This window comes from Ornithorhynchus anatinus, chromosome 5 (genome assembly GCF_004115215.2).
Source record: "Ornithorhynchus anatinus isolate Pmale09 chromosome 5, mOrnAna1.pri.v4, whole genome shotgun sequence".
Taxonomy (NCBI): domain Eukaryota; kingdom Metazoa; phylum Chordata; class Mammalia; order Monotremata; family Ornithorhynchidae; genus Ornithorhynchus; species Ornithorhynchus anatinus.
The window spans coordinates 14513557-14535218 of NC_041732.1; the positions used below are offsets into that span (position 1 = coordinate 14513557).

Consider the following 21662-nt stretch of genomic DNA (forward strand, 5'->3'; position numbering starts at 1 on the left):
ATTCTGCCCCATGTTCTCTGGCTCTCCCCCCGGCTCTGCCCAGCAGATGGGTTTGGAGACACAGTGGCAGCCCTCTCTTCAGCGTTTAGGGGAAGGCAGCCCGATGGTAGCGGTAGTTTGGATCTGGGAGCCCACCACGTCTCGAAGGGCTAGAATTTCAATGTGAACCTCCTCTCTCCCTCCTCCCAGCTGTGATCCCACTTGAACCCTGAAATTGGGCCCCTCTCTGACCTCACTGTCAAATTCTTCCCATCTAATAATAGTAATAATAATTGTGGCATTTGTTTAGCGCTTTCTATGTGCCAGGCACTGATCTAACCACTGGGGGAGATACAAGGTAATCAGGTTGTCCCACGTGGGGCTCACGGTCTCAATCCCCATTTTACGGATTGGGCCACTTAGGCACAGAGAAGTGAAGTGATTTGCCCAAGGTCACATAAAAGACAAGTGCATGTGCGTACGTGTGTGTGGGGAGGGCGGCAGAGGGGGTGGTCTCTGAGGCCGCCGGGAGCCACTGCCCGTGCTAATCTCGAGCCTTCGGGAGTCCCTGTTAAGATGTACCTCTTTTGCCCTGGCTCCCTTGCTTCCCAACAGGGGAAAACCCAAATCATTCCATCGGTGGCATTGATTGAAACACTTTCTATGTGCAGAGCACTGTACTAAGCACTTGGGGGAGAGTACACTACAACAGAGTTGGTAAGACATATTCCCCTCCCACAAGGAGTTTACAGCCGAGGGGGGAGACAGGCATTAAAATATATGAGGATATGTACGTAGGTGCTGTGGTGCTCAGGGTGGGGTGAATCAAGGATACAGATCTACGTGCCGGGGTGACAGAGTAGAGAGAAGGAGAAGAGGAAATGAGGGCTAAGTCAGGAAAGGCATCTCGGAGAAGGTGTGCCTTCAATAAGACTTTGATGATGGGGAGAGGGGTCGTCCTTTGGATATTTTCTTTTTCAGAAAAGAAAACGTCACAGCCTTGCCCTGGATCCTGGGTTGCTGTTTTCCCAGACTTCCTGAGTCTTAATATCAACAATAATAATAATAACGACATCAGCAACAATGATAATAATTGTAATGATAGGGTATTTTTCAAGTCCTGAATCTGTGAGATAGATATGTGATAATTAGATGGGGCACAGCATTTAGTACAGTTCCTGGCACATAGTAAGCGTTTAACAAATACCACAATTATTATTATTGTTGTTGACATTGTTACTATTATGAAGTCGGTAGCCAGCTGGATTGGGTGCCACGAACTGACAGAAGCAGCCAGACCCTGAGTTTTGTGTTCAGCATTGGCCTGCTGGGAAAAAGCTAAGGCATCTGTTCGCTAGTTATGGTGTGTTTGAAGTACCACCTCCGAGTCAAATGCCCCACAAACCGCTGGCATAGAGACGAGAGATCATCAAGCGGACACGATCCCTGCCACACAGGGAGCTCCCAATTTAAGAGATCGGGAGAGCAGGTATCTTAACCCCATTGAAGAGATGAGGAGACGGAGAGTCAGAGCGGGTGAGTGTCTCGCCCAGAGTCCTGCAACAGGCCAGCTGCAGCATGGGAAGATGAACCCATCTCTTTCTAAGGGGCCCTGCTACTGTATTGCTTCCCCAGGCAATATAACTGAGGCGGAAAAGAGTGACCAGAAGGTTTATTGACTAGCTGGGCAGGGAGTGGGCTAGGACTCAGAGTGTAACATGCTCTGTTCTCCCTCCTCCTCCTCCCACCTCTCGACTGCTGCCTGTTCATAGACCTTTATTATTTTTTTCTTGTATTTGTTAAGCACTTACTATGTGCCAGGCGATGTTCCCAAGCACTGGTGAGATACAAGATAATCAGGTTGGAATCAGTCCATGTCCCACGTGGGGCTCCCCGTCTTAATCCCCATTTTACAGTTGAGGTAACTGAGGCACAGAGAAGTTTAGTTATTCGGCCCAAGGTCACCCAGCAGGTACATGGCAGAACCGGGCTCACAACCCCAGTCCTCCGACTCCCAGACATATTCTCTTTCTGCTTGGCCACGCTGCTGTTGCTGAATTGTACTTCCCAAGTGTTTAGTACAGTTCTCTGCACAAAGTAAGCATTCATAAATACGATCGAATACATGAATGAATGCTTCTTGACTGCCTAGAGTCCGAGCTCTATCTGTTGCCGACTTGTGCATTCCAAGCGCTTAGTACAGTGCTCTGCACATGGTAAGTGCTCAATAAATACTATTGAATGAATGAATGAGCTGAGAGCCCTGTCAAAATCAGAAGCATTTTCTCTCCGTGCAAAGCTCCTGGGCAGGAGGGAGCAACAAGGAGGGGGTGGGGGTGGTGATGGGACCCTGACTCACAGGAAGAAGTCAGAGCTCAGACTTGCTGAGCGACCACCCAGGCACTCTCCTTACTCTCCGATGAAGCGAGTCTGAGCAATAAGGCTTCTCCCTTCCCCAGCGGAATTCCAGCCCCAACGTCACTCATGATCACCGTTTCCCCTGGGCACCAGGGAAAAACTATCGGCAGCTGGTATAAAAGGGGAACTGGCAATTCCCTGTGGAGGTAACGGTATCAATACATGTGGTGTTTGTTAAGCTTTTACCATGTGCCAAGCACGGGACTAAGGGCTGTGAGAGATACAAAATAATCAGGTCGGACACAGTCCCTGTCCCATATGGAGCTCCCGGCCTGAGGAAGATGTAAGTATAGGTGGCTTCGCATCTATGGTAAGGGTTTGAGAGGCCAGACATTCTCCAAAGGGTTCATCTCCTTTCAGAATTTGCCCTGCACATTTTCCAGTAGACATGGTACGCAGCCGGCTTAGAACAATGACTGGCACATAGTAAGTGCTTAACAAATACCATAATTATTACCTAAGCTCCCAGTCCCAGCCGCTGAACAGAGGCTATGAGTTTTGTAGGCCTGCATGCTTGGCCAGTCTTCGCTTCCTCATCCCACGCTCTTGGTCATCCTACGATTGGTCAGTCTTCCCACTTGGTCAGCCTGCTCATTTGGTCGGCATACATGCTTGGACAGCTCACACACTTGGTCAGAGTATGTTCTTTGATTGCACCGGCTTCCTTCGGGGGCAGAAGCTAAAGAACGGACATCCACTCTCCCCATCTCTGCTTCTTCATCCCAAGTCAGGTGGCCTTCCAGAGCCGGCATGGCTGGGGGCGGGAGGGCAGAGGGCGGAGGGTGGAGGGAGTCACCTCCCCACAGCCCCCAGACAGTTCTCCGAGGCATTGGCTGGACAAGATTCCAAGTTGCTCCGTCCCATTTTTCGTACCACTTTACAGCTGCTCTGCCTACAGCTGGGGTGATGATTCTGGGCTGGGCTGGGGTTTGGGGAAGAGTCAGGGCCCTGGAGGATGGATGGGTGGTAGCTGGAGTGGGAGTGAGGTATCCTACCTCCTGAGGGGTTGGGAACCCACCCACACACTCCTCAGCAGAGTCCCGCCCCACCCTATTTAAGAGGCTTCCCTCCCGCTCCATAATACCAGCGATAGCTCGATATATGTGTGTGCGAGTGTGCACATGTATAACTACGATCCTCAGCAGGCAGCGGTAACCTACATTGAAATAGCAGAGTTGTCAGCTCCCTCATCTTCAAACGTCAAACTTGTGAGGGGTGATGGCTATCTGGGCCGGGGGTGGATGTGGGGGAGGCGAGGGAGTGCCTCTGCAACTGAAGCTGGGTCTTGAGGGAGGAAATTGGGGATTGGGGGGAGGCAGTTCAGGTGGCTCTCAACCCCGGGAGGAAGGGGGAAGCCTGCCCAATCGGAAAGTTCCACATCCCTAGTGGCCCAACACCAAGAGACCCTGCCGCAGATTGCTGATAAGGCAGAGGAGGAGGAGAATGAGGATGATGATGAAAATGAAGATGATATCAATTCTCATGTCAGCTGCACAAGTTCCCTTGAGATGCGGTGCATGTGTGGAGGGCGGGGGGCGGCGAGGGGGAAGAAAGGCCCAGTGTGGCATCGACTCCTGGCTCCTCCACTCCCCGCCGCCCCCTGCAGAAAGGCAACCTTTCTCTGCCCCCTGCCCCCTGCCCTTCAGCACAATGAAGATCTTCCGGTCTGAGGGCACAGTCCTCATTCCAGACACATTCCCAGCATTCCCCTGGGCTAGCTCATGCGTTCCTGCCATTCTCCAGTCACTCCTCTCTGGGCTTTCAAATAGCCCATTGAGGTATCCGCGCCTGCTGGCTCCACCACTTGTCTGCTGTGTGACTTCAGCCAAGTCCCTTCACTTCTCTTTGCTTCAGTTACTCCCTCTGTACAGTGGGGATTCAGACCGCGAGCCCCAAGTGGGACAGGCACTGAGTCCAACCCGATTAGCCGGAATCTACTCCAGTGTTTAGAACAGTGCCTGGCACATTAAAAAAAAACGGTCCTGAAGGCCATCCTAACTAGGGCCATGGCCCCCGGGGAGGTTGCCAGGCCAGTCTGGAGCCAAATCTCGTTGGCCAGGAAATTTATTCATTCATTCGATAGTATTTATTGAGCACTTACTGTGTGTAGAGCACAGTACTAAGCACTTGGGAGAGTATAATAGAACAATAAATGGACACATTCCCCGCCCACAATGGGCTAATGTGTAGAGCCCCAGGACCGCCACCCCTCCCCCCCACAGGCGGAAACACCCAGATTTGTTTGATGCCCTTGCTCCATGTCCATATGGTCCCTACTCTCCAAGAGCTTCCTGACGATCCTGATCCACCCATGGTGGGTACCATCCCTCGATGACATCCCCAGCATTTGCCATCACACTTCTCGTTCCGCAGCCCCACTGCCCACTTGGTTCTCCCCCATGCCAAACACGACCTCGTTCTGCCACCCCAGTTGGTGGCAAGGCTAGTAGGGGAAGAGCTGGGTGTGCCAAGGCAGACCTCCCTCCTCCGCTGGGGATAAAAATACCGTGCTTGCTCCGCCCACAGCATGGCCACCCTCGGTGCCTCGGGTGGACCCGGTCACGAGCAAATGGGCAGGAAGGTGGGCTAGCAGGCGGGCTGGGTAGGATGGGGGAGATGTGGATAAACTGGTTAGGGGAGGAAGAACGCCGGGTTCTGGATGAGCCATGGAGCTGATTACGGAGCAGGTGTGTAACAAACAGCACAACAGGTCCACGCTGGGGCCTGGCGGGCTGGGCAGGAAGAATCTGTTCGGGTCAGATATGCGGAAGGAAATGACTTTGGGAGTAAAAGATAAGGAAGTGAGCAGAGGATACTCCACTCTGGGGTGGCGCAGGGTGGGAGGGGCATTACCCTGGCCTGGAATTGGGCCATCTCGGCTCCTTGACGACTGGTGGCATAGAACTCCGTCTGTCCCCGAATGGGTAAAGATCAGGGGACCTAGAGGCTGTCTGAGGCCAGGGAGGGAAGGGAGCCGAGCAGCACCCTCACCCCTCCCCGAGCAGCCCCTCCCCAAGCACCAGCTGGAGGGTTTCCATTAGAACTAGCTGCTGCCAGGGGGTTCAGAGTGGGGCGGTTGAAGTAGAGGGTGCTCAGGGAACTCTCCCCAGTTCTTCCTAAACTGCCATGTGGTTTCTGTTTCATTCTGCTTTCCAGGTGCCTGTATGGAGGTGTTGGTGCCCAGCTGGCTCAGGGGTCCAGGGCTTGGAGAGGGGAGGGGCTGGGATGGGATCACCAATTCCTGAGCGGGAATTGCCGGGAGTTAGCCAGGGCAGTTCCTGGATGGCACCCCTAGCTGGAGCCTTTGTCCCTGGGAGGTTGCCACAGAGGGCCATCTTGGCCAGACAAGCCAAGGAGCAGTGTAGCCTAGGGGAACAGCATGGACCTGGGAGTCAGAAGATTTCGGTTCCAATCCCGGTTCCCCAGCTTGTCTGCTCTGTGACCTTGGACAAGTCAATTTTTTAAAAAAATAATATTTGTTAAGTGCTTACTGTGTGTCTAGCACTGTATTAAACACTGGGTAGGTACAAGAAAATTGGGTTGGATGTAATCCCTGTGCCACGTAGGGCACAGTCTTAATCCCTATTTTACAGATGAGGTAACTGAGGCATGGAGAAGTGATTTGCCCAAGGTCACCCGGTGGTTAAGTGGCACAGTTGGGATTAGGCCACTTTCCACTGGGCCACTTAACTTCTCTTCGCTTCAGTTACCTCATCTACCAAATGGAGATTAAATCCTTCTCCCTCCAATTTAGTCTACGACCCCATGTGGGACAGGGACTGTGCCCAGCCTTGATAAGCTTGTTTCTACCCTGCCACATAGAACAGTGCTTGACACATAGTAAGCGCTTAACAAATGCCGTGAATTCCCCCCATCCAAAAAACCAAGCCCAGATGGGGGCTCTGACTCGGGGGGAGCAGCTGTCCTGTGTGAGTTGGCTTCCTTGCTCCTGAGGAGCAGATGAGTTGCTCTTGGCAACTGCCTCCTCCATATGACCAGGCAGAGGGAGGGTGGGAGAGGAAACGGGACTGTGAGGCTCCATTCTGCCACTTGCCTGGGGTCCCCAGCCGGCCAAAGGGACTGCTCAGCTCACTCCCACTCTCAGCAGGTCGGCCCCAGCCTGGAAATGTCCCTTCCGCCAGCGGAGGGGAGCCCCCGGGTACTAATCCCAGCTCCGCCACTTGCCTGCTGCATGACCTTGGGCAAATTGCTTCACGTCTCTGTTCCTCAGTTTCCTCATCTGGAAAGTGGGGTTTCAGCCTGTGAGCCCCATGTGGGACAGAGACCGCATCCGACCTGACCATCTCATATCTACCCCAGCGCTTACTACAGTGGTGGGTGCCTAGTGAGGGCTTCACAAATCCCACCGTGATCATTTTATGATTATTATTGTTATTATTGTGATTATTGTTATGGGACTGTCCCTTCCTTTGGCCCTTCTCTGGGGGCTCTCAGCAGCTTTTCCTTGGGGCTTCTGAGAGGTCAGGCTCTGGCCTTTAGTGACCCGCCTGCTGGTTGTGCATGCGGTAGGCTATTCAGGGAGCTTTTAGCCGCTGCTTACTCAGCTACTAACGTGACAGCCGCAGGAGCCGGCGGAGAGACACGGTGCCAGACGCTGCTGCTTTTAGACACAATCCCGACCCGACCCGGAGATTAGAGGCCAGGATCAGCCGGAGCCCAGGGCAGGAGGAAGATGCAGTCTCCTGCCTGCCGGGCGGGGGTGGTCCCTGTGTCTGGGACGGACCTCAGGGGGTAGCTCGGCCCTGCAGATGCTTTCAGGATTCTCAGGGTATTTGTGGGGAGGTGGGGGCAGAGGGCGGCCGTTGGGAGGTTGACTTTAACAACCACCTCTCCCCATCTCAATGGTAGGATGAAAGGTTGCTGCCTTGCGTCTTCTCCCGTCAAAACTGGGCCCCTGCCCGGGGTGGGACATGTGAGAAGCCGGGCTAGAGACCTGACAGCCGCAGGCCCTGGATTTCCTATTTCCAGGAGTTGCCATGGGGAGAGGGCCTCCTTTTATTTTAATTTTTTTGTAATTTGTTAAGCACCGACTATGTGCCGTACTAAGCACTGGGGTAGATAAAAACTATTCAGGCTGGACACAGTGCGAGTCCCACATAGGGCTCACAGTCTTAATCTCCATTTTATGGAGGAGGTAACTGAAGCACAGAGAAGTAAAGTGACTTGCCCAAGGTCACACAGCACAGTGGAGCCGGGATTAGAATCCAGGTCCTTCTGACTCCCAGGCCCGTGCTCTATCCATTAGGCCATGCTTCTTCTATTTGTCCCCAGATGGGGAATCAGGTCTCCAGGTCTTGGTCTTAGGCTCCCGCGTGCCCCCCACCTCCATCATCAATGCTATTTACTGAGCGGTTACTGTGGGAGGAGCATTAGATTAAGCACTTGGGATCATGGTCTAGTGGAAAGAGCACAGATCTGGGAATCGGAGGACCTGGATTCCATTCTCAGGTCCGCCAAATGCCTGCCATGTGAACTTGGGTAAGTCACTTACCTTTTCAGTGCCTTAGTTGCCTCATCTATAAAATGAGGATCAAGTAACCTGTTCTTCCTAGTTGAACCATGAGCCCCATTTGGGACAGAGACCGTGTCCTTCCTACCTGATTGACTTGTATCTCCCCCAACAGTGGGAAAAGTGTTTGACGCACAGTAAGAGCTTAACAAAGACCACGAAAAAGAAAGGGAGAGGATTATACAATAGAGTTGGTAGGCATGATCCCTCTCCTCGAGGAGCTTACAGTCTAGTGGGGGACATAGACGAAGCCACTGATGTAAATGCCATAGTTAGAAATGGGTTAGTGTGAGTACTTGAATGCTTAGGGATTTAGTATTTAAATAGTAGTCGTAGTAGAGAGGGAGATAGGTGGGGGAGATGTTTCGGTAAAACTCTCTTGCTGCCTTAGTTTCCCCCTCTGAGAAACTGAAAGCTTCTGATGTTGGCCACATCCTAGGGAGCCGTTAGTGAGAGCAGCCACTCAAAAGGGCAGATTTGCTGGGTGAGATTAGATAAATCTCCCACCCTCTCTGGGACAAAATTTTCCCACATGTAAACGGAGCTAATTATACCTGCGGTTCCCTACTTCCTGGGGGTGGGGGAATGGAAGGAAAGCCCTTTGAGCTCTCCTGAGGTGGGAAGGCCACTGAAACTCAAGGAATGATGAAATAGTGTCTGGCCCAGTGGCATACACCCTGTGGGAGGCCAGTAAAGATTTGTGGAGAATGATGATGATGATGATGATGATGATGATGCCTCCTGGGCCTTGGCTGCAATTTCCTCCAGCTGGCTGGCTTCCCCGGCAGGGTGATGGGAGTGGGAAGCTGGTGGCCTTGGGAGATAGACTGGTTTGACCTGGTTGTTTCCTTCCGCCTCTTCAGAGCTCCTGCAGCTCCCTTTCCCTCAGCCTTACCGCTGCCACCACCACCACAAGCATCAGCAGCAGCAGCAGTAACAACAAACAAGTGCACTGAGAAGTGTCAGGTCTCTGTAGAGGAAGACGATCCTCATTAGAACAGTGCTTTGCACATAGTAAGCGCTTAACAAATACCATCAGTATTATTTCCTCATCTGTAGAAGCAGCATGGCTCAGTGGGAAGAGCACGGGCTTGGGAGTCAGAGGACGTGGATTCTAATCCCAGCTCTGCCACTTTCCTGCTGGGTGATCTTGGGCAAATCACTTTTCTTCTCTGGGCCTCAGTTTCCTCATCTGTAAAATGGGGGTTTAATATCTGTTCTCCCTCCCCGTTAGACTGCAGGCCCTATGTGGGACGGGAACTGTGTCCAACCTGATTATCTTATATCCACTCCAGCGCTTAACAGAGTCCTCGACACAGAATGAGCCCTAAACAAAAATTCCCATTAGTATTCTTAGGGGCAGTGTGGACCCAGACCTGGCTCTCAGGGGTCCTGCATCTCCCAGCAAGTGGGGCTCTGGACACCCCAGTGCCAGGCAGCTGAGGGGGGGACGATTGAAGGGGCAGTACTCAAGTCCATGTCGCTAGCACCCCCTTACTCCCCTCCCCTCTCATATGGCTAGAGCACAGGCTTAGGAGTCAGAAGGACCAGGGTTCTAATCCGCCACTTCTCTGCTGGGTGACCTTGGGCAAGTCACTTCACATCTCTGGGTCTCGGTTACCTCATCTATAAAATGGAGATTAAAACTGAGAGCCCCATGTGAGACAGGGACTCTGTCCATCCTCAATTTGCTTGTTTCCACCCCAGCGCTTAGCATAGTGCTTGCCACATAGTAAGGCCCTAGCAAATGCCACTTTCCAGGAAAGATTGTGAGGTGCTGGGAAATGACTGAGCCATGGGGGTGGAGGAGGAGATTTAAGGGTTGTTTTTCCTCCCTTTCCACCTCCACCTCCACCTCCCCCTGGTGACGTCCCCGGCTGGCACCCTCCTCCCTCTGCCTCCAGGGTGCTTGGGGACCCTTGGGGTGCTTTTGGAGGGCAAGGCCCAGGGAAATAGGTCAGGCATTGGATGTCTGATCCCTTGTCCTGACTCCATCCTCTATCTCCTGGACTTTATCCACCAAGTCTGCAGCAAAAGTGCCGGGAAGGGTTTGTGTGTGCTCTCTCTCTCTCTCTCTCTCTCTTTCTCTCCCCCCACCTCCCTCTGCCACCTACCCTGGCCCCTCTACTTCTCTCTGCCCCCACAGAGCTCTGGGAAACCTTGATTCCGGGGACCACTGGGCTGTGGGGGAATCTCTGGAAATGCTCAGGTCCGAGACACGATCTGGATGCCTCTGATTTTGTCCATCAGCTCTTCCTGCCATCGATCCCTCGGTGCCCTCCAGCAAACAAAGGCCTCTTTTCTTGCATTCATCTCTGCCGCGCAGCCATTTCGCCAGAGAACAATTGTTGCCATTGAAGATTCCTTGGGCCCGGCTGCGGGCTGTGCAGGGGCTGAGGAACGGGAAGAGGCAATGGAGCAGCGGGGCTGGGGGGTGGGGGGGTGACCCAGTATCGTCCCATCAGAAACCAGTCCCTGGCTCCTGGAACGGCTGCTCACCCTTCAGGCAGCTGTCCACTCTGAGCTGGGAGGAGCCAGAAATTCTGCTCCTCTAGTCACTGCTCCTCACTGATTTTTTGTTTTTATATTGTGTGTTTGACCTTGTCTTTATCTGCCTTAAAGCTTTGTTTCACCTTTCCTGATATGTCTGTCAGTCAGTCGACCTTATTGATTGAGGACTTACTTATGAAAAGCACTGTACTAAGCCCTGGGGAGTATACAATATGACAATAAACAGGCATGTTCCCTGCCCACAACGAGCTTACAGTCCAGAGATGTCTTTACCTTGCTGCACAAGCTAAGCCAGCTTAATAATTGTTAATAATTGTAGTATTGGTTAAGCACTTAAAATGTGCCAAGCTCTGTACTAAGGTGTGAGTCCCTAGAACCTCCTGGGTGATTAGAACAGGAAAACCACTGCCCTTACCCCCAGACAACTACTTCACCTCCACTTGGGTACCACACCAAGTAGGAACTCAATAAATGCTGTTACTACTACCACCACTTGGTCCAGACTTGCTCTTTGTCTCCCTCTCTCCATCTTCACCTCCACAACACAACCCATTTTTTAACTTTCTCTACAGATATTAAATGCCTTCCAGAGAGGTGGCCTCAAAACTCACCGAGTGGATCAGAGTAGAAAACAAACCGGTTTCCCCCCCGGGTGGGGCAAACCAGTCCCCTCTCCCCACTTTTTCATCTTTCATTGTCGACAGTGGTATTTATTGAGCTCTTACTCTGTGCAGGGCACTGTATTAAGTGCTTGGAAGAATACAACAGAGCTAGCAGACACATTCCCAGCTCATGCTATTTTTTGATTGTGTAAGCCCCCTAAGGCCCAGGGACTGGGTCTAATTCCCCCTCGGGTATTCTTTCCCAGCATTCAGTACAGTGCTTAGCATGTACTAACTACTTACTTACTTAATTACTATTTCTTACTACTTACTTACTTAATTACTATTTCTTCTACCATAACACCTGGATACTGAATCTGGGGTCAGAGGGGTAATAATGACCATTTCGGTTTTTGTTAAGCCCTATGGGCCAAGGCCTATACTAAGTCCTGGGTATATACAGTCAATCAATCAATTGTACTTATTGAGCGCGTACTGTGTGCAAAACATGGGAGAGTACAATACAACAGAATTGGTAGACATAGCCCCTGCCCACAATGAACTCACAATCTAGAGAGAAGACTGTCTCTATTTGTTGCTGAATTGTACTTTCCAAGTGCTTAGTAAAGTGCTCTGCACACAGTAAGTGCCCAGTAATTACAATTGAATGAAATAATGAATCATCAGCCTGGACACAGTCCCTAACCCACACGGGGCTCACAGTGTGAAGGAAGGGAGAACCAGATCCCCATTTTCCAGATGAGGAAATAGAGGCCCAGTGTCATAAAGTGACTTGCCCCAGAACACACAGCAAGCCAGTTACAGAGCCTCATCCGCTAGACTGTCAGTTCACTGTGGGCAGGAAATGTGTCTATTTCTTGTTCTAGTGTACTCTCCCAAGAGCTGAGTACAGTATTCTGTGCTCAATAAATATGATCGAACGAATGATTCGAACCCAGGTTCTCTGACTCCCAGGGCTGTTCCCTTTCTACTAGACCATGCTGCTTCTCGGTGGTGCTGGAAGGTGAGGGTTTGGGGCAAGACATCTGGGGGGTGGGGAGGGGATGCCTCCCCCGCCAACAGCATCTGGAGTTCCTGAGCGAGAGGGCGAGAGGATGACTCTGTGGGTGAGGGCTCTTGGATGTGACCTCAGTGCCCTTCCTGCTAAGGGAACTGGCTTGGTGGGGGGAGAATGGTTTCCGTCCCATCCTGAGAAGATGAAAGGACCCTCCTGCCCTCCCACCCCCGCCCCCGGAACCTCACAAGTGGTCTGGTTAGCATGTTTGTCGGCCTTAATGATGGGGTTTTGAAGGGGCAGGAGCCCAGGGGCTCATTTGGCTGGCTGGGAAGTGGCACAGAGGCCAGGGCAGGGCTGAGTCAGGAAACCCAAATCCCTGACGTCGGTGACCAGAGGGTTTAATTTTACCCTGCTGGAGGGGTGGGGAGGGTCAAGAGGAAAAGAACTTCAGCTCCAGACTCACTGCTGGACTGCCAGCCTCCCCTTGCTTCTCTGCTTCCCCACCCCATTCCCCTCCCCCTGACCCCCGCCCTCCTCCCCCTTTGCCCAAGCCACCTCCTATCACTTTCCATCTCTGATTCAGAGCAGGTTGAAGCCCATGCGGTGGCGAAGGGTGGGGAGCCTCCCCAGGTCCTTTACTTTGCAAAAATGCAATCTCATGGCCAACACAAGGAAGTTCACCCCAAAACAACGACCCATTTCTAGCAGTAGCTTGGCTTCCTTTCATTCGTGTGGTCTGCGGGTTCCTCTAGCCTTTCAAAGAATCTCAACCGAGAGAAGAAGCATGGCATGGTGGATAGAGCCCGGGCCTGGGAGTCAGAGGACGTGGGTTCCGATCCCAGCTCTGTTACTTGTCTGCTGTGTGACCTTGGCCAAGTCACTTCACTTCTTTGGGCCTCAGTCACCTCATCTGCAAAATGGGGATTGAGACCGTGAGCCCCACTTGGGACAGGGATTGTGTCCAACCCGATATGTTTGTATCCACAGAAATGCTTAGTACAGTGTCTGACACAAAGTAAATGCTTAACAAATGCCATTATTATTATTAATAATGGTATTTGTTAAGCACTTGTTATGATTATGATTAATAATAACAACAATAATAGCAATAAGGTAGTTATGAAGAGCTTATGACAGATACTTATGGGGTAGCAGTGGGGTAGATACAAAGCAGTAGCTATGTGGTCAGCTCCTCTAGGGCAGGAATCCGATCTATCACCTCCGTTGAACTCTCCCAAGCACTTAGTATAGTGTTCTGCACATGATCAGTGCTCAATAGCTGCCAGTGATAGATCGATGGATTGAAGGGGAAAAGGCAAGAGCCTGATTAGTCTTTGCCTCTCAGGCTGGGTTAGTGCCAGAACAGCTCTGAGGATCTGGGGTAGTGTCTTCAGTGCCCAGGGGAAGGGGGAGGCTTAGGGCTTGGCTGCCCTCTCTCTGCCCTCCTCTTCTCGCCCACGATCCCTTGCCAGTGCATCTCGGCCAGGGGCCATGATCCCCGAAGATTCCCATCGTCCCATCAGTACATTCTGTTCCGCTGCCTGGCTCGGATCCCCAACCGAGGACAACGTGCTCGCTTAACTTAACGTCCTGACCAGGGTAATGGGGCCTATCAGATACCGTCCCCTCCTCGTCCCGAACCTCCTCTTCATCCTGGTGAATGTGGGTAGCTACAGTGTTCCAACTGAGGCTGGGCATCTCGAAGAGCCCAATTGGCAGAGCAGAGGGGTGGGGCGGAGGGGCATCCTGGGAGGGGAGGAGAGGCCATTGAGGATAACGTGTGCGATCTGATCCCAAGTGGACCTCGTGGGGAATGCCCGCCCGTAAGTGGTCAAGGTCATGGTGGCCTTGGGCTGCAGAAGGGTAACGGTGGGAATGAGCACTGTGCCCTCAGGAAGAGAGGTAGGGTTGATTGATGGGGGCAAGGAGCAGATTGAGAACATTGTGCCATCACTGCAGGCCCGGAAGAATTGATCGTCCTCTTTTGTGCACCACCTGGCTTCAGCCTCTACCAATCGATCAATCAGTGCTATTTATTTACTGTACTAAGCGCTTGGGAGAGTACAGTGCAACAGAATTAGAAGGCATGTTTCCTGTCCACAACATGCTTACAGTCTAGAAGACTCCCTCCCACCCCCAATATTAATCAATCAATCGATCAATCAATGGTATTTTTTGAGTGCTTACTGTGTGCAGAGGACTGTACTAAACACTTGGGAGAGTACAATACAACAGGGTTGATAGACTCCATTAAGGTCACATCTCCTCCAAGAGGCCTTCCTGGATTAAGCCCTCTTTTCTCTGGCTCCATCTCCCTTCTGTATTGTCTCTTCACTTGGATCCGTGATCTTTGGGTATTTGTTATTCGCCCCATCTGCAAGACCACAGCCACTTATGTACATGCATCTCTAAATTACATATTATAAATTACTTATTTCTATTAATGTCCATCTCCCTCTCTTGACCGTAAGGTCACTGTGGGCAGGGAATGTGTTTGCTAATTTAGCTGTATGTGCTAAAACATCGGGCCTGCTAGAGGAATGATTTATTATCTCAAAGCTGCCTGAGGGTTAATAAGTCATTATCTCAAAGCTGCCAGAGGGTTAATCTCCTTTGTTTTATCCTGCACATGTACTCTGGGAGAGGTGAGAGAGAGGCCCATGAGAGGGAAAGAAGGAGAGAGGGGAGATGGAACCTCCCACTGAGGCCTTGGACCAATGGGGCATAAGTTCTGGAACTGGTTTCTTTTTTACATTTTTTTAATGGTATCATCTAAGTGCTTTGAGAGACAGACATTAATAGAAATGAGGACTTCATTCATTTAATTGTATTTATTGAGTGCTTACTGTGTGCAGAGCACTGTACTAAGCACTTGGAAAAGTACAACAGAGCAATAAAGAGAGACAATCGCTGCCCACAATGAGCTCATAGTCTAGAGCGAGGGAGAGAGAAATTAATACAAGTAAACAGGCATCAAGACATCAATGCAAGCAAACAGGCATAGATATAAATAAGATTACAGATATATACGTAAGTTCTGTAGGGCTGGGAGAGGAGGGGGAGAGCAGAGGGAAAGAATCAGGCTGACCCGGAAGGGAGTGGGAGATGAGGAAAAGTGAGGCTTAGTCTGGGAAGACCTCTTGGAAGAGAGCTCAGGGGGATCGGTAACTAGTTAGCATGCCAGAGTCTCGTAAGTAATTTATAATATGTAATTTATAGATGTGTACCTAAGTGCTGTGCTGGTGAGGGTGGGGTGAATATCGAAACTCACCTGGGCTGGGCAGCAGTGGCAGGCGAGAGAGTCGAGGGCAGAGATTCAAGTTTACTGCATGGAAGGAGGCAGTGATAAACCGCTTCCATAGTTTTCCCAAGAAAACTACAGATCCACTACCAGAATGATTGCTGATGGAGGTGGGGCATTCTGGGAGAGACATCTCCGTGGCTTCGCTAGGGGTCGGAACGACTTGACAGCATAAGACCAGACAAGTTAAGTGCTCACTATGTGCCAAACCTTGCTGACAGTAACTGTGGCATTTGTTTAGTGCTTACTATGTGCCAGGCACTGTACTAAGCAATGGGATAGATACAAGCTAATCAAGTTGGACACAGTCCCTGTCCCGTGGGAGTCAGAGGACGTGGCTTCTAATCCTGCCTCTGCCACTTCTCTGCTGTGTGACCTTGGGCAAATCATTTAACTTTTCTGTGCCTCGGTTACTTCATCTGTAAAATGGGGATTAAGACTGTGAACCCCATGTAGGACAGCCTGATTACCTTGTATCTACCCCAGCGCTTAGAACAATGCTTGGCAAGTAGTAAGGGCTTAACAAATACCATTATTATTATTATTAGTGTTATTATTATTGTTTGGATGCTCCTAAGGTTGGCCCTCAGTAGTTGTGGAATTGAACACTAATCAATCATTGGAATTGACTGAGCGCCTAAGCAGAACACTGTACTAAGTACTCAGGAGAGGAACAAAGTGGAGGTCAACACAATCCTAATGAACGAATTAGGGACAGGATAGGGAAGTAGCAGGTAGGAGGAAATGGAGGCCAGGATGTTTTGCAAGCGTCCAGTCACAATGGTCACTTTTTACAGAACATTCTGTACCCCGAGCTGATTGGTCACTGGACCAGGCCGAGTTCAGTCAAACAAATTCTGTCAGTTTCCTGGAAGATAAGGTCTTTAAAAAACCAGTCGCATAAACCTCTCAAGTCCCCAGGCAAGTCCTCATTGGGTTGGATTTTCACCAACTTTGCAACACGGGAATCATGCACCAGGTTGGCCAGTACTCATGCTAAGCCCCTGTCGGCAGCTGACTTAGTAATCGTGCTACTGGTTAAGTGTTTACTGGGTGCCAAGCTTTGTACTAAGCGTTGGGGTAAATACCAGTTAATCAGGTTGGACAAAGCCCCTGTCCTCCACAGGGCTTGCAGTCTAAGTAGGAGGGAGGTAGGAGGGAGGAGAAAGGGGAGGGAGGTGAGGTAGGGGAAGGGGGAGAAATGGGGGGAGAAAGAGATCAGAAGAGAGATGCCTGTCTCCTTCTTTAGACTGCAAGTTCTTTGTGGCCAGGGAATGTGTCTACTAACTCTACTGTAATGTACTCTCCCAAGCACTTATTACAGTGTTCTGCAAACAGTAAGTGCTCAATAAATGCCATTGATGATATACATGGATATATAAATTCATTCATTCAGTCGTATTTATTGACCACTTATTGTATGCAGAGCCCTGAATGAAGCACTTGGGAGAGTACAACAATATACAGACACATTCCCTGCCCACAGTGAGCTTACAGTCTGTGGGGGGAGATAACATTAATACAAATATAAATAAATAAATTACAGATGTTTACATGTGGGATTGGGAGGGGGAAGAACAAAGGGAGTAAGTCAGGATAAACAGAAGGGAGTGGGAGAAGAGGAAAGGGGGGCTTAGTCTGGGAAGGCCTCTTGGAGGAGATGTGCCTTCAATGAGGGGAGTGTAATTGTCTGTAGGATTTGAAAGAGGGGAGAGTAATTGTTTGTTGGATTTAAGAACAGGCAAGATGTGGGCGAGGGGTAGGCGGCTAGATAGAGAAGCAGTGTGGCTCAGTGGAAAGAGCACGGGCTTTGGAGGCAGAGGTCATGGGTTCAAACCCCAGCTCTGCCACTTGTCAGCTGTGTGACTGTGGGCAAGTCACTTAACTTCTCTGTGCCTCAGTTACCTCATCTGTAAAATGGGGATTAAGACTGTGAGCCCCACAAGGGACAACCTGATTCCCCTGTGTCTACCCCAGTGCTTAGAACAGTGCTCTGCACATAGTAAGCGCTTAACAAATACCAACATTATTAGATAGAGGAGTTCAAGTCACAGTGAGAAGGTTTGCGTTAGAGGAGCAGAGTGTGCAGATTGGGTTGTAATAGGAGAATAGCGAGGTGAGGTAGAAGGAGGCGAGGTGATTGAATGCCTTTAAAGCCAATAGTGAAGAATTTTTGTTTGATGCAGAGGTGGATGGGCAAGCACTGGAGTTTTTTGAGGAGTGGGGAAACCTGTCCTGAATATTTTTGTAGAAAAATGATCTGGGCATTTGAGTGAAGTAAGGACTGGAGTGGGGAGAGACAGGAGGTGATGAGGTCAGTCAGAGTCAGGAGGTGAAGAAGGAAGCTGATGCAGTAATCCAGGCGGGATAGGATGAGCGATCGGATTAATGTGGTAGCAGTTTGGATGGAGAGGAAAGAGTGGATTTCAGCGATGTGAAGGTGGGACCGACAGGATTTGGTGACGGAGTGAATATGTGGGTTGAATGAGAGAGAGGAGTTAAGGATAATGCCAAGATTATGGGCTTGTGAGACAGGAAGGATGGTGGTGCCGTCTACAGTGATGAGAAAGTGAGGGGGAGGACGGGGTTTGGGTGGGAAGATAAGGAGTTCTGTTTTGGGCATGTTAAGCTTGAGGTGACGGGAGGACATCTAAGTAGAGATGTCTTAAAGTCTGGAGGAAATGTGAGACTGCAGAGAGGGAGAGAGATCAGGGAAGGAGTTGTAGCTATATATACAAAATACAAATATATATGATAGAATTTATATTATAATATACAATACATAAAATACAAAAATGCACATATATAAATAATTGATGAGCCTTGGTCTAGATAATATTTTTGTTATTTATTTTTTATAGTGCCAGACACTATCCTAAACCCTGGGTAGGTACAAGGTAATCAGGTTGGACACAATCCTGTCCTCACATGGGGCTCGGAGTCTTAATCCCCATTTAACAGATGGGGTAACTGAGGCAAATAGAACTGAAGTAACATGCCCAAGATCACCCAGTAAACAGGTGGCAGAGCTGGAATTAGAACCCAGGTCCTTCTGACTCCCAGGACCATGCCCTTTCTGCTAGGCTATGCTGCTTCTTGTACATGGTATTTATTAAGTGCTTACCATGGGTACTAAGCACTGGGGTAGGTACAAGATAATCAGGTTAGACACAGTCCCTTACCCGTGAGGCTCACAGTCTAAAGGGGAGGGAGAACAGATCTTGAATTCCCACTTTAAAGATCAGAAAAATGAGGCACAGAGAAGTTAAGTGACTTGCCCAAGACTGTAGCAGGCAAGTGGCAGAGCTGGGATTAGAACTCAGCATCCTCTGACTTTCCAGACCCATACTCTATCTACTAGGGCACACTGTTTCTCAGTGTGGGTGTTATGAATCAATCAGGGAAGGATTTCTGTAGGTGATGGACTTTAGGGAGGCCTATGAAGACTGGGAGAGCTGTAGTCTGGAAGATTCAGGTGGCTGGGAAGGGGGTATGATCCAGGTGATCCAACGTTGACTTAAGGGTTCTGGGAAAGGAGAGCCTCCATGATGACGTACATGGGGTTGGATTCTGGAAGTTAACTTTGAGCCCTGCCTGACCCAATCAGTATCTGCCTTCTCTTCAGGCAGAATCTAGAAATGCAGTGGGTGGGGCTCTCTCTCTCTCTCTCTGGGTGGGCACAGTTGAACTCCTGCTCCTCCTTGACTCTATTTATTGCCATTTTTCTTGTCTGTCCGTCTCCCCCGATTAGACTGTAAACCCATCAAACGGCAGGGACTATCTCTATCTGTTGCCGACTTGTTCATTCCAAGCGCTTAGTACAGTGCTCTGCACATAGTAAGCGCTCAATAAATACTATTGAATGCATGAATGAATGAGTGGTCACCTCCAGCAACTGAGAGAGATCTAATCCCTGGGTTCCCAGAACCCTTCCCTGTCAGTTCGGACGTGTCTCCAGCTTGTCTGACCTCTTCCTGGGAGGGAAATGGGGTCAAGAGATTGAGGGATGTGTGTCTCTCCTCTTCTTTCCTCTTCTCCCCCTTCTCTTCCTCTTTCCCTCTCTTTTCCCCCTTCCCGTCTCTCCCCTCTTCTCCTAGCTCCTTGTCCATCTCTCTACCTCTCCATTCTTCCCCCTCTCTCTCTTCATCTCCCTCACTCCTCTCCATCCATCTCCATCTCTCTCCTTCTTGAGCTCCTCCCACTCCAACGCTTTCCCACTTCATCTCTCTCCCTCCCTCTCCCTCTCTCTCCCTCGCCATCTCTCTCTGACTTTCCACTCTTTTCTCCTTCCCTGCTGCATAGGTCTCCTGTAACCCCACTTCTCCTTTGCCCTGCAGGGGAGAAGAGGTTTGAGTTTAATCAGACTGAGCCCCACCTGGTGCTGTTCCACGAGCCAGGAAGCCACTCCGTCTACGTGGGAGGCCGCGGAAAGCTCTACTACTTTGACTTCAACCATCAGGAGAACAATTTCAAGGTACAGGGCCTCCATCATGGTCCAGGGCCAGTTTCTGGCATTTGGCTACCCAGGGGTGGGAAGAAAATTTCTGGTCGCTTTCTCGGGAGGTTGGTGACGGCCCCGGGGCTATATGATCTGAGTAGTGCCGGGAGCTTCCTTGGGGTCCTCAGCATCACATGATGACCTCTTAAGGAACAATTTCCTGAAATCCACCCAAGTCTGTACAAGCCCAGGGCATTTCTCCAGGGGAAATCCCTGACCCCTCACCTTTTCCAGAGTCACCGGTTTCCCTCCTGGACGCCTCAGAACAGGGGCACCACTTCTGAGTCATGGAACTCGGCGGCAGGAGCGGAGACTGGGCGCTGACAGTGAAAACACCTGAGAGAGAGGGAAAATATAACTCCAAGTCATATCTATTTTAGAACAACACATTAAAATGTCAAGGATATAATAATAGGAAAAGTAAATAATTAATGCAATGTACTAACAATTTAAATTGCCCCGTGATCTCAGAATTGCTGTGCTTCAGACGTCCTGAATAGAAAATCCTTGCAGATAGAGAAGCAGTGTGGCCTAGTGGAAAGACCACAGGCCTGGGAATTGGAGGACCTGGGTTCTAATCCCAGCTCTGCCAATTACTTGCTGTGTGACATGGGCAAGTCACTTAACTTCTCCGTGCCTCAGTTTCCTCAACTGAAAAATGGGGATAAAATACCTGTTCTCCCTCCTACTTAGAATGTGAGTCCCATGCTGGATAGGATTGGGTCTGACCTGATTAACTAGTACCTACTCTGGCACTTAGAACCGCATTTGACATAGTGTGACCAAAGGCAAATCACTTCACTTCTCTTTGCCTCAGTTACCTCATCTGTAAAATGGGGATTAAGACTGCAAGCCCCAGGAGGGACAGGGACTGTGTTGTTTTTATCCACTCCAGCTCCTAGTACAGTGCCTGACAGTAAGTGCTTAACAAATACCACAGTTATTATCATTATTGTTATATAGTAAGCACTTGGGAAATTCCATATAAAAAATAAAATTTCCAATTGTCAACCAATACCACCCTGCTGTGTCCTCTTCTCTCTGCTTCCTAAACTTTCAACCTCCGAACAATTGAAGGCTTGTGTTTGGGGATAAGAGAGGAATCCCTTTAGTAATGAGTCTGTCTTCTTCCTCCTCCTCCTCCTTCTCTTCCTCCCCCTCCTCTTCCTCCTCATTCTCATCCTCCTCCTCCTCCAAGAGGAAAGTGGGCTGACCAGCCCAACAAAAATCCTGACCCACTTACTCTTCTCTGCCTGGGTCAGGGAAGGTGGAAGAGGAGGAAGAAGAAATAGAGAAATCAGCCTTCTCCCCTCCACATCCTTCTTTAAGGCAGCCTAGCCTTTCAGTTTTGTCATTTGTAAATTGGGGGCAAGATAGATCGTATCCCCTCAAACCCTGTCCCTGTCTCATCGAATAAAGGGGATAGTCTGTGAGCCCATTGTGGGCAGGGAACATGTCTACTAACTCTGTTCTATTGTCCTCTCCCAAATGCTTGGTGCAGTTCTCTGCACAAAGTAAGCACTCAATAAGTATGTTTGATGTATTGACTGATTGGGAAGGAGGATGAGTTTTGAAGGTTTGACAGTGTAGAACCGAAGATCAGAAATACTGCAAGGTACTTTCCCTGAATAATCTGGGAGACTACTGTGTCTACCAGGAGAATTTGAGTTCAGAGAGCAGGCTTGACCAAGCCCAAAGTTCCCCAGCAAATCAACAGCTGAACAGAGTTCAGAACTCAGGTGTGTCTGGCCCTAGACTTTGTGCTCGTTCCACTAAGAGATTTTTCTAACAGCAGTTTAAAAACC

The 21662-nt window shown here is 50.1% G+C and overlaps 1 protein-coding gene across 1 annotated transcript in view; it reads left to right on the top strand.

The window, feature by feature from the left end:
• The window catches only part of SEMA7A (semaphorin 7A (John Milton Hagen blood group)), a 58867-nt gene that overhangs the window by 13381 nt on the left and 23824 nt on the right, over positions 1 to 21662 (top strand). The window contains exon 4 of the mRNA XM_029065833.2: positions 19697 to 19833. Coding sequence (XP_028921666.1) covers positions 19697 to 19833 — 137 coding nt within the window. The remainder of the gene's footprint in view (positions 1 to 19696; positions 19834 to 21662) is intronic.